The 12,354-nt window shown below is 44.4% G+C and overlaps 1 protein-coding gene across 2 annotated transcripts in view; it reads left to right on the top strand.

The window, feature by feature from the left end:
* The first annotated feature begins 3,980 nt into the window (after positions 1-3,980).
* Positions 3,981-12,354, top strand: part of steap4 (STEAP family member 4) — a 66,221-nt gene continuing 57,847 nt past the window's right edge. Inside the window, exon 1 of one of the 2 annotated variants that reach the window (XM_041185226.1) lies at positions 3,981-4,197. In XM_041185226.1, the coding sequence (XP_041041160.1) occupies positions 4,179-4,197 (19 nt within the window). In that variant the 5' untranslated portion in view covers positions 3,981-4,178. The remainder of the gene's footprint in view (positions 4,198-12,354) is intronic. The other variant, XM_041185227.1, reaches the window with a different exon arrangement.

Here is a 12,354-nt window from a genome sequence, read left to right on the forward strand (position 1 = left end):
ACCAATTGGCAGCAGCTTTGCCCACTGGACTGCATGCTGTGCTCTCAGCTCAGGCACAGGCATTCTCCTAACCCACACTGCAAGGCTGCGCTGTTAGCTTAAACAAGCGGGAGACTGTTCAACATTGTAAGGGGCTGTGAGCATCTCCACCAGTGACTGCTCCATGGCCAGCTTTCGCAAGGAGATTGTACAATGTAACCAGTCGTCCAATTGTTCTGCAGTCCACTAAAATGCTCATTAATTTGCAGTCCGTGCCCAAGGGGTGCAAAACTCTGGAGCATTTGGTGGCACTTTCATGCCTCTGTGTTGCTTGAGTGGGCAGATAAGCTGGAGGCCCGACTCCAAGCATGTCAAAGTGGCTGCGCCTGAACTGTCTCAGCTGCGGGGGAATGGTCACTTTATACAGGTTTCCCTAATGCGTGGCCGCTTCCCTCCAACATCTACCCACCCCCCACATGTGCTTGTGCACTACCAACAACCGCAGTGCAGCCCTTGACCCCACCCTCAACTCATCTCAACCACAGGGCAGCCCTTGCCACCCCAGCACCCCCCCCCCCCCCACTGCCCCAACTTTCATCAACTGCAGGGCAGCCCTTGCCCCGGCACCAGACTGTCAGCTAGCCAGGAAAAGGCAACTTGCTTGTGCCCTGACCCAAATGCGCAGTGTCTCAACTTTGAGGTCCAACAGGTTACTGTGCACTCACCTCCGAGTACTGCTCGAAGTGTAGCTCACAGGTGTGCACCTTATATACGCTGTTGTGAGACACGTCGGTGTGCAATCATGCTGACCCGCTCAGATGATCCAGCGTGGGGGGATGATTCTGGTGAGTTGGGCTTATAATTATTTGCAGATGTATTACAATGAAGTTCCGACGATGGGAAATGCGGCTTGCCGATGCCATGAAACTGATTTTTGGCCTTCTTGCCATATTGCCCGCTCACGCCCACCATGATGCCTGACACCAGCAGGCGCAGAATATTCCACCCAAAGTTTCAGTGAGATTGGTTGGCTCAAAATGGGACTAACGTCTGGGTGGGTTGTTGAGAAATCTGTAGAATCTGTTTTGGTTGCATCTATCATTTAGTCTGTAGCGTGGTTTGTCCAACCACAGTTCGTCTGTTAATTCACATGTACCTCATACTTACCCTGAATAAAGTAGTTGTGCTAAACTGTTTTATCATTCTGAACTTGTACAGTAAAGTTTGTTTTTGTTTGCAAAAAATCCCATGGAATCTTGTGGCTTTATTCCAAAAGCAGGTGCGTTGAATTTCAAACTTTGACTACTTTAAACAAAATATTATTGGTTCTAACCGGATCCTAGCAACAACTCAGGAGGGTCTGGCCAAGGATCGTAACAATAAGCAATATGAAGAAGGAAATGGAAGGATATGTTGATGGAGTTAGACAAAGGGCTGGAAGGAGGCTTATGTGGAGCATAAATGCTGGCATAGGTCAGTTAAGCCAAATGGCTTGTTTCCCACCCATATGTAACTCGATGTAATACACCTAAGAAATATCAGTTGCTGAAAAAATTGACAGGCTTTTTCCACAAAAGGTTTTATATGATTCATTGCTTCGTCAAGAAACCACGCCAGGCAATTGTTTGCAAATAGAAATCCCATTATAGCATTTTATATTTGCAGTTTCAATGTTAAATATTGCCATAAAAGCATTAACAAAAGTTGTAACAACAGAAAATATATTTTGTGGAATGGATATGTGCGCACGCTCATTAGTTACATAAACAGATAAACACATCGGGCTGTCAACCTACCCAGATGGCCTCGAGTGTGGCATGGATCTTGGTGCTTTAAATTTTCTACCTGAGTGGTACCTCCATTTTCTGTAACTTCAGCAGCTGTCACCACAGGAAAACTTCCAGCTCAGTGACATTATATTGTACTGTTGCAGGAGGCCACATCCCCGGCTGATGTGCCAAGAACAATCGTAAGTCCGGTGGGGACTCAGAAGTGAGGAGGGTGACAGGGAATTGAGGTTAGGATACAGTAGGTAGTGAGGTTGGAGATGGGAGATCAGAGGATGGGAGGTCAGGGCTGAGATTCAAGAGATTGGAGCTCAACTGAGTTGAGCGGGGGGAGGGGGTCACATGTGGTGTGCGTGGGAACCAAAATTTTCCACAGAACCAAGAGCAGCGGCAATGTGACGAGTGCTGGCAGCACTGAGAGAGGAGCAGCCAACAGTAAGTGCAACCTGCAGCCTTTATCCTGAGTAGTGAAATATTGTTTGCACTGGTGGGTCAATGAGAAACTCGGAACAGAAACAAAGGATTCGCATTGGAGAAACCAAGGAAAGTTCTTCAACTGAGTTCTACTAAACCCAATTGATACTTCATCAAAAATAGCTATTGAGACAGAGATGAAATCTTATTTTAAGAGGAAACCAGATAAATATTTGAAAAGGAATATAGAATGATCTGGCAGAATAGGGTTACAGGAGGGAATGTCAACACTAGGGACTGAATAGCCTGCTCCTCTGCAGTCATTTCCATAATTCTATGAGAATTACAATGACTGAGCTGAGGGAGTGGTTTAGAAACGTTGGTATTGAAATGGACTGAGGATGATGTGCACTGCGAGAAGTGGCCCAAAACTAGCCCACTGTGTGATCTTGCTTTGGTTGAGGTCAGTCTGAACTGGCTAGTTTTGATACATGAAGTCAGAGTGTTGAGGTTCCAAGACCAGAGTTGTAGCCTTCACAAGGATCCTAAACCCAAACCAGAGCCTATGGAGATAGAGAGAGGTCAGACCTGTTAAAAATGATATCAAATGGTGAGCCTAACCACACTTTGTTCAGTGCAGGGTAATTTGGCCTATAGCTTCAGGATGAAGATCAGTAAGTTATAGGATTACTACTCATTACAAGTACTGGCACTTGTATATAGCCTGTAGTTGAGATATTGGACACCTGTTGATTATGAGAGGAATTTGAATGTTACCAGTGTTAGTCATCAGTGTAATTACAGTATTTATCATTAGTTACCGGTTGAATCAAAGTTATAACCTAACTTCCAGTTTCCCCTCTGCAAATTGCTCCGCAACTTTGGTTTCCCCGCACCCTGCTACTGGGTGTCCCTCTGGTTCTTGGAAGTTCTTGCACCCAGCTGCCATCACAAAAGATGCTCAACTAGTGGAGAGTCAACCTTTATTAGGTAAATAGAAAAACATTTGTAAAAGTCACGTGATCAGGCATCACACGATCAGATGCCATGTGGTATAGTGCAAAACCTAGAGCTCAACTAGAGGGAATACACCTTCGTAGATTAGATGCGTTAACATTTGTCGATATAAAGTGGACAAAATGCCATGTGATCTACTCTCCAGGAATACCGACAACCAGAATTTGTAATTTTATGGTCACAGGACAATTGGCCTATATGGATCTTCTACACAGTGACAGTGGAGTTTCCTTTAACTTTTCATATGGGAGGTTGCACACTTAGATATTTGCTTCCTTAATAGCCTGGAAGCGGAGTGAATTGCTATAAATTCCACAGCTTGCAACGCCCCCTGACTGGAGTTTTTCTGTCACCTCCACCATCAGCATATCGAACAGATGGAAGATTTTTTTTTTGCTGAGTCATAAACTGCCTCAATTGGAACACAAAATGCAGACGTATTGATATCAATGTGAAAGATTGTACATACACACAAAGATAAATATTGCAATGCATTCTCCTATGGAAAGGCGTATAGTTCAATATAAACATAATGTTCCAGATACCACAAGTCTTTGGCAGTTATCGCCGATTCATAATTTAACACAATCGCAGTTCACCGGCTTTTGTTGCAAAAGGCCGAGATCCCAGTTTCGATAAACATGCGACCTACCTGGAGATGCGAGAAGAGAGAAAACTATGTTTTTGTGACAGTTTCAAGGTGCCTGCGGCCGGTTCCGAACATCCCGAGCTGCAGCCGCTTGACAGCGCGCTCTAATTAGCGGGGAAGACGGCCCACCTGTTCCGCTGCAACAGTTCCAGGGCGGCAGGCGGGAAGCTTACCTGCCGACTGCGTTCCTCACTCAAAGCAGCCAACCCGTCAGCCATTTTCTGCCTGTCAGAGCCCGGACTGGGGCGACGGTTCGATTCCGGCTCTCCTCCGCCGAACCCTTTCTCACCTTCCAGCCCAAACTCGGCCACAGCTCAGCCAAGGACTTCTCAATGTTTGCGCCCACACAGGGTAATCAATGTTTTATTACTTCGCACAGTCAAGGTATATGCCCTCAAAAGGGAATGGTAGGGCACACAAATCCAGAGCTCCCTGGATGACAGAGGAGGGAGAAATTAAGATAAAGAAGCAAAGGTGTGCTTATGACAGGTGTCAGGTAGAAAATACAATTTAGAACCAGGCCAAATACAGAAGGTTTAGAGCGGAGGTGAAAAAGCAAGTAAGAGAAGCAAAGAAGGATATGAAAAGAAACAGGCAGCTAACGTAAAAGGGGATTCCAAAGTCTTCCACAGACATATAAATAGCAAAAGGAGGAGTAGGGCCAATTAGGTACCAAAAAGGGGATTTACACATTGTAATGATTTGACAGACCAGACAGGTTTCAACAAGAAACAGATAAACTTTATTATAGAGAGCTTTTCAGATACTACATATTCAACCTGGACTCTCATCAGGAAGTCCCACCATTCCCCCACCCCCCCGAGATTACTCGCATTTAGGGCTCATTGGTCAGAGCCTCCCAGAATATCAGGTAACCCCTGATGGACAGCAGGAGAGGCTATACCTTCAGTTCCTACATTTCCTCCCCCTTTAGTTTTTACAGCTTCTATTTACAAAGAATATTTGGATATCCAACAACATATACATTTATACAGCTTCAGGCGATTAAAAATTAAGTCTCTGAGGTGCTGACCTTATTCAGTTAGAACAGTGTAGCTCTACCACTTGAGGTTCTCCCACTGGATCGACATGATTAGGAACTGCAGCGTGAGTTACATCTTTAGAAAGTGGCAGTTCAGGGTTAGGCAACTTTACAGAGACGTTGGGCATGTCTATTCCAGGTTGATCTGCCACCTCAGAGATTGATGGTTGGACGTTAATCTCAGGCGGATTGGTTGGTTATTGGAATGTCTCTCTACCGTGAATATGGTCCACGTGTTTTCGAACAATACTGTCTTCCACTTCCACCTGGAAGGATAAGGGCCCAGACCCTGAGATAATGGTTCCAAGAACGCAAGAATGCACTTTCGAAATTCCACATGAATATTGTTGGCTCCTTCAGTGAATGTATGAGCTTTGCTATGAAAATCATGAGTCAATTTTTGATTACTCTGATTCCTCCCTACCTTCCCCTTTAAGTTTGGAAACACCAGATTTAACCTTGTACATAGGCGGCATTTCATCAATAATTCAGATGGTGTTGAACCCACAGTTGAATGTGGCGTTGTATAATAACTGAGAAGAAAGTAGGAAAGTTGAGTTTCCAGAGCACCTTCTGATAACCTCTTCATTCCAGATTTGAAAGTTTGCACAGCTATCTGAGCTAAACCATTTGATGAGGGATGGTATGGGTCTGTTTTAATATGTCTGATTCCATTTAAATTCATGAATCTCTGAAACTCTGTATCTGTAAAGACTGTAGCATTATCAGAAACCAGATGATTTCCAGGTAGGCCATGTATGCCAAAAGAATGACACAGCTTCTCAATAGTTGCGCTTGATGTTGTTGATCTGGCTTCATATACATCCATCCATTTAGAATGTGCATCTATGATCAACAAAAACATGGTACCTGGGTTGGACTACATAATCAATATGTAGTCTAACCCAGGGTGGATCAGGCCACCCCCACGGATGCAGCGGAGCTGAAACAGGCAACTTCTGTTGTTGCTGACAATGGAGACAGTGCTTGATCATGCTTTCAATGTCATTGTCAATGCCTGGCCACCAGACATACCTTCACGCAAGCATTTTCATCTCTGATATACCTGGAAACGCACTGCGAAGCTCTGTCAAGAGTGGCTCTCTTCTTTATGAAGGGACAACAACTCTTGATCCCCACAACAAAATTCAATCTTGACAACTTAACTCTGTTTCTCGACCATGGAATGGTCTCATCTCTTCAGACTCAGGCAAATTAGACCACTCTTGCAAAACAAGGTCTCTGACTTTCGACAAAATTGGATCTTTGTTCATCCAATTTCTAATTCGCTCCACACACACAGGCGAAGAACCCAATAAATTCAGTACTAGCACATCTTCTTGTGGCACTGGAGCATGTACAATGCTATCAGGTAACAGGAGATGACAGAGTGTGTCTGCATTTGCAATTTGTAAGCCAGGATGGCACATAAAGGTATTCTCATACGCAGATAATATCAAATTCCAACATTGTATTCTTGCTGATGCTAAATGTGGAATGGCCTTATCCTCACTGAGTAAACCCATTAATGGTTTCTGGTTCGACACAATGCTGAAATGTCGTCCATGCAGGTATTGGTGGAAGTTCTTCACTGTGAATACCACCGATAAACCTTTCTTTTCCAGCTGGGAATAACCCTTCTCAGCTGTGGAGACGGTTCTTGAGATGTAGCCAGTGGGCTTTTCTGATCTACCTTCCATTCTATGTGATAGCACAGCTCCTACACCATAAGGAGAAGCATCACATATGAATACCAGTTCTTTCGCTGGGTTGTAGTGTACCAATAAACAGTACGAATGCAACAGTTTCTTTACTTTCAAAAAGGCTTCTTCCTGTTGTGAATTCCATGACCAATGGTGATTCTTTTTTAACAACAAGTGTAATGGTGCTAATGCCATTGATAATTTTGGCAAGAAGCAGCTATAGTAGTTGACGATACCCAGGAAAGACGTGAGTTCAGTTATATTGGACGGTGAGGGTGCATCTTTTATTGCCCGAACTTTCTTTTCTACCAATACAAACCCATGGCATCCACTCTGTAACCCAGGTAAGTAACTTCTGGCACTTGAAATGTAAAATTTTCCTTCTTTAATCATACACCAGCTTCCATGAATCTTCTTAGCACCTCATCTACGTTGGCCAAGTGTTTGGTCTTGGTTGGCCCTGTGTTCAGAACATCACCTAAGTATAATACCACTCAGGGAAGTCTTTGCAAAAGACTTTCAATTGTCCTTTGGAAGACGGCACATGTAGGCGATACTCCAAAGGGTAGACAATGAGGCGGCCACTTAAAGTTTGTGAACTATACATGACATGACTTAAAGTATTTGGAGGGGGTCAACACAGATTTCAGAAAAACAAACCTCTCAAGGGCAAAAAAGGAACTTGCTCAATTGACATAATGTACAGTGAAGTCAGACAGGAAATGGGGAAGTAAGCATACTGAAGTCCAGAAGCCCATAAGGTGAAAGAGTGAAGGACTGCTAAATATATATTAGCAATGTAATCAGGACTGGTTGCTTGGAGACCCAAGAGGCCATGGGATAAGACAATGTCTACTTATCTTCCTAACAGACAATAGCTAAGAGAACTAGCTGCCATGTGTGGTTGAAACTGAGAGATGAGACCCTTGAAAAACAAGCAGATGTTTGGACTGGTGGAACGTCAACCGATTGTGGTAGACGTGGCACACTTGTGACGCCTGCCAGTGGCCAACAGACCAATCATCAAGAACTGGACACTAGGCTTGATCATGCAGGATGCATGTGGATGATGGAGGATCTGATTGAAACTTACAGAATACTGAAAGGCCTGGATAGAGTGGACCTGGGGAAGATGTTTCCATTAGTAGGAGAGACTAGAACCCGAGGGCACAGCCTCAGAGTAAGGGGAAGACCTTTTAGAACAGAGATGAAGAGAAACTTCTTTAGCCAAAGAGTGGTGAATCTATGGAATTCATTGCCACAGAAGGCTGTGGAGGCCAGGTCATTGAGTGTATTTAAGACCGAGATAGATAGGTTCTTGATTGGTAAGGGGATCGAAGGTTACGGGGAGAAGGCGGGAGAATGGGGTTGAGAAACTTATCAGCCATGATTGAATGGCAGAGCAGACTCGATGGGCTGAATGGCCTAATTTCTGCTTCTATGTCTTATGGAGAACTGGATATAAGAGAAGGTGCTCCGAAGGTGATAAGTTAGTTTGCTCAGGAACAAAATAGTCTGATCAACTACTTGGAGATCAGAACAAGGAGGGCTGAACATCCCCTCCAACCTGATTCTCGGACCTTCCAAGCAACCAGCAACCTGACCCGCGTGGATACGTGAGTATATAATTGTATTAGAGTCGTGAAGTACTAAATAAACTTGCTTTGAAGTGGACAAACTTGGTAGTTTTGAATTGTTGATACCCAGAGTAAACCTATGAACCAGGGGTAGAAACAGCCTACAGCGAGCCTACTGACAAAGACCCTTGTGTGTGGTAAAAGTCAAGTATACTCTAGACATGTTACCCAGCTCTAATTGTTGGTAAGCATGGCTAATATCCAACTTTGTATAGGACTTGCCTCCAGCTAGCTTTGCATATAAGTCGTTTATCCTTGGAATGGGGTACTTGTCTAGCTTGGTGCCTTTGCTTATGGTCAATTTGTAGTCCCCACAAATGTGTATGGTTTTGTCAGGCTTAACCACTGGAACTATGGGTGCTGCCCATTCTGAGAATTAGACAGGTTGGATAATGTCCAGCTTTTCTAACTGGCACAATTCTGCATCTACCTTCTCCTTTAACATAAGGCAAAGTTCTGGATTAAAAGAAATATGGTGTCGACTGAGAATTTTTTTTTTTATTCATTCATGGGATGTGGGCATCACTGGCTAGGCCAGCATTTATTGCCTATCCCTAATTGCCCTTATTCAGAGGGCATTTTTAAGAGTCAACCACACTGCTGTGGACCTGGAGTCACGTGTAGGCGAGACCAGGTAAGGACAACCGATTTCCTTCCCTAAAGGGCGTTAGTGAACCAGATGGGTGGTGGCATCACTAGGGCGGTGGCATCCACATATATTTTTGCTTGCAAGCCTTTTAACTTCCCTAATTCATCCCAAAATACACTGTCATGTTTCCTTAGCGGTTCAAGAACTCCTGTTTTCAGGTGAAATATTTCGGACCAGGCAATCTTGATTTTCTATAACTAGTCTTGACCCAGAAAATAGGGTCCTCCTCCTGTCACTATTATGAGCTGTCTGCTGCCTATAAGACATTGGTACTGTGGCGATGCCCTTTACCTGTATAGATTCTCCAGTGTATGTCTTCAATTTAGCGGTTGTCTGCTCCAGATTTAGTGGCTGGGTACCTTCATTTAGGTATTTAAATATGTGCTCTCCCACCACTATAGTTGAGGCTCCTGCATCTACCTCCATTATTAGTGGCTTCCCATTAATTTGAACTGTGACAGTGGTAGGTTTGGTTTTTACAATGGTGTGGCTATCCAGGGAGTAGATGTTGGTATCAGCAGCTTCAGGCCCTGCTGTATTTTTCAATTCAATTATGTTGGTTTGCTGCTTTGAGCTGTTTTGGCTTTGCCCTACATTGCCTTACTAAATGACCTGTCTTATGGCAGTAATGGCATTCTGCCTCTTTGAGTCTGCAGGCCATGGTCACCTCCACATCTATAAAAAGCTAACCTTGGAGTCACTGCTGACACATTTCTACTAGGCCTTTTCATGATTTGAACAGCAGACATTGACTTTCGCTTTGATGCTGTGTTTCTGGTTTTCATGCCAAACTCGGCAGTAGGTTCTTGTCCCGCCTGAAGAACAGCCCCATGTTGTATGTGTTGCAAAGCTTGCAAACCTCTTACAGTACTTTCCATGGTGAGTGATATTTCCAGGGTGCGCTTCAAGTTGACATCGACCTCTGCAAGGAAACGGTGCTGAATGGTGTTGTCCTGAACTCCGCAAACTAAACTGGTCCCGCAACATATCATTTAGTGTGTCCCCGAAGTCATAGTGTTCTGTCAACTGCTTCAGCTGTGCTACATAGGTTGTGATGGAGTCTCCCAGGGCCCCAACTCTGGAATTAAACTGCTGCATTATTATGGATGGCTTTGGCTGGAAATGTGTTTTCACAAGGTCCACTAATTCATTAAATGACTTAGAATTGGGTGTGTCTGGGGCCATCAGACTGCAGATGAGATTGTTTATCTTGCTACCAGATACACTCAAAAGGATTGCTCTCTGCTTTTCCTCCAAGGTAATTTTGTTTGCTACAAAATAAAAACCAAGGCGCTCTGCATACTGGCTCCAGTCTCCGGTGGTCGCATCATAAGGATCCATTCTGCAGAAGAGTGGCATGACTGTTAAGTAGTCTTTTCTTTTTTCTTAAGATTCAATGTATTCACGTTAAGACGGCAAGGTGCAGCTTTGGAGCTACTTTACCCTCATCACCAAATGTAATGACTTGATGGACTGGACAGGTTTCAACAAGAAAGATAACTTTGTGGAGAATTTTCACGTCAGGATGCTGGGGCAGGCCCTGCATGCTGACACATAAAATCATGCGGGGTGACGTCAGGCGTGCGTCCCGACGTCACCACGCGTCATTCCGATCTTACGTTCGGTGGGCATGTGCCAGATGTGGCTGTGTGCCTGCTGAACTATCAAAGGTCTGTTAAGGCCATTAAGTAAACCAATTAAACTAATCCTCAACACTGCCCATCCAACCTTAAGGTTGGCAGGCAGGCGAAGTGTCCAAGCGGCTTTCGCGTTTTGCATGAAACAGGCAGGATGAGGTTTCATGAAGGTTTTATTAAATTAATAAATATTTTTCACACAATTCATAAACATGTCCCAGCTCATGTGACACTGTCACATGAGGGGACATGTCTAAATAATTTTATTTTTTCTTTATTTGAAACTTTCATTTTGAAATTAATCTCCCTGAGGCAGCTCCGTGAAGATAGATTAGGAAAGTTAGGACTCTTATCCTTGGAGAAAAGAAGGCTGTAGGAGATTTAATAGAAGTATTCAAAATCATGAGGGGCCAGGGTTGTCAGGAGGAAACTGTTCCCAGTCGTGAAAGGATCAAGAACAAAACCGCACAGATTTAAAATAATTGGCAAAAGAAGCAAAAGTGATATGAGAAACAACTTTCACACAATGAGTGGTTAGGGTCTGGAATGTACTGCCTGGGGTTGTGGTGGAGACAGGTTTAACTGAGGCATTCAAGAGGGAACTGGATGATTTTTGGAAAATAAATGATCTGCAGGGTTGTGGGGAGAAGGAAGGAGAATGGTAGGAGTGAAAGGCTCATTTGGAGATCTGGTGCAGACACAATGGCCTCCTTCTGTGCTGTAATAATTCTATGATTCTGTGATACCCCTCTTCCGCCTTTCCAACATTTTCTGCACAATATAAATTGAAAGGGTACACAATAGCACAGTGATTAATGTTACTGGACTAGTAATCCAGAGGCCTGCACATAGATCTGGCTTTTCCGGCAGGATCGGAGACCAGCACTTACTAGCACCGACACCGGCCACACAATCTTCCTGGAGGTGGCTTCCTAATTGGCCCACCAGGATGTTGGGCGTGCTCCTTTGGCTACCAATCAGAAAGCCTGCAACTCTGGAACCTTAACAACCTTAATTGGCAATGCCACTGGGCGAGATGGGAGCTACTTAAGCAGGTTAGGGACTGCAAAGGGGCCTCAACATGGAGACTCCCTCAGAGGCATCAATGCAAATAAAAATTAGGGCCCTCAGAGACAGACAGAGGGGAAATCCCCTCTGGTGGAATCATTTGGGCTGTGGGCCTTTCCTGCTCACAGCACCAGCATTAGGGCATGGATCCTCAAGCTCTGATGGCCCCTAGCCTGCTGCAGGAAGGCCACTTCCATTGAGCTATTGGCCTTCGCAGGGAGCCCATTCCAATGGTGGTAAAATGGCAGTCAGGTTGTAAAATCTCACCTAATTGGGACCTTGTAAATATTAATGGGCTGCCTGCCTCCCTGGTGAGACAGCCAATCCAATTTCCAGCACACCTCTGGGAAATTTCCTTGAAAATGGGACTGCATCGGTGAACCATCCCAACGGGGCTCGGCACCCCCCATGCCTATTTTCCTGCTCCCCCGCAACCCTGCTTCCAAACCTGCAACCAAAGGGATGGGAAAACTCGGCCAATAAATTCAAATCCCACAATGGCAGCTGGGAAATTTGAATTCAATAAGGTAAATAAAATCTGGAATAAAAAGTCAGAATTAGTAATAGTGACATTGAAACAGTTGGATTGTTGTAAAAACCCATCTGGTTCACAATGTGCTTCAGGGAAGGATATCTGCCATCCTTACTGCTTATATGTGACTCTAGACACCTAGCAATGTGGTTGACTCTTAAATATCGAGTAAACCATTCAGTTATATTCATCATCACCTTCTCAAATGCGATTAGGGATGGGCCTTACCAGCAATCTCCA

This window comes from Carcharodon carcharias, chromosome 3 (assembly GCF_017639515.1).
Source record: "Carcharodon carcharias isolate sCarCar2 chromosome 3, sCarCar2.pri, whole genome shotgun sequence".
In the NCBI taxonomy this organism is placed as follows: Eukaryota; Metazoa; Chordata; class Chondrichthyes; order Lamniformes; family Lamnidae; genus Carcharodon; species Carcharodon carcharias.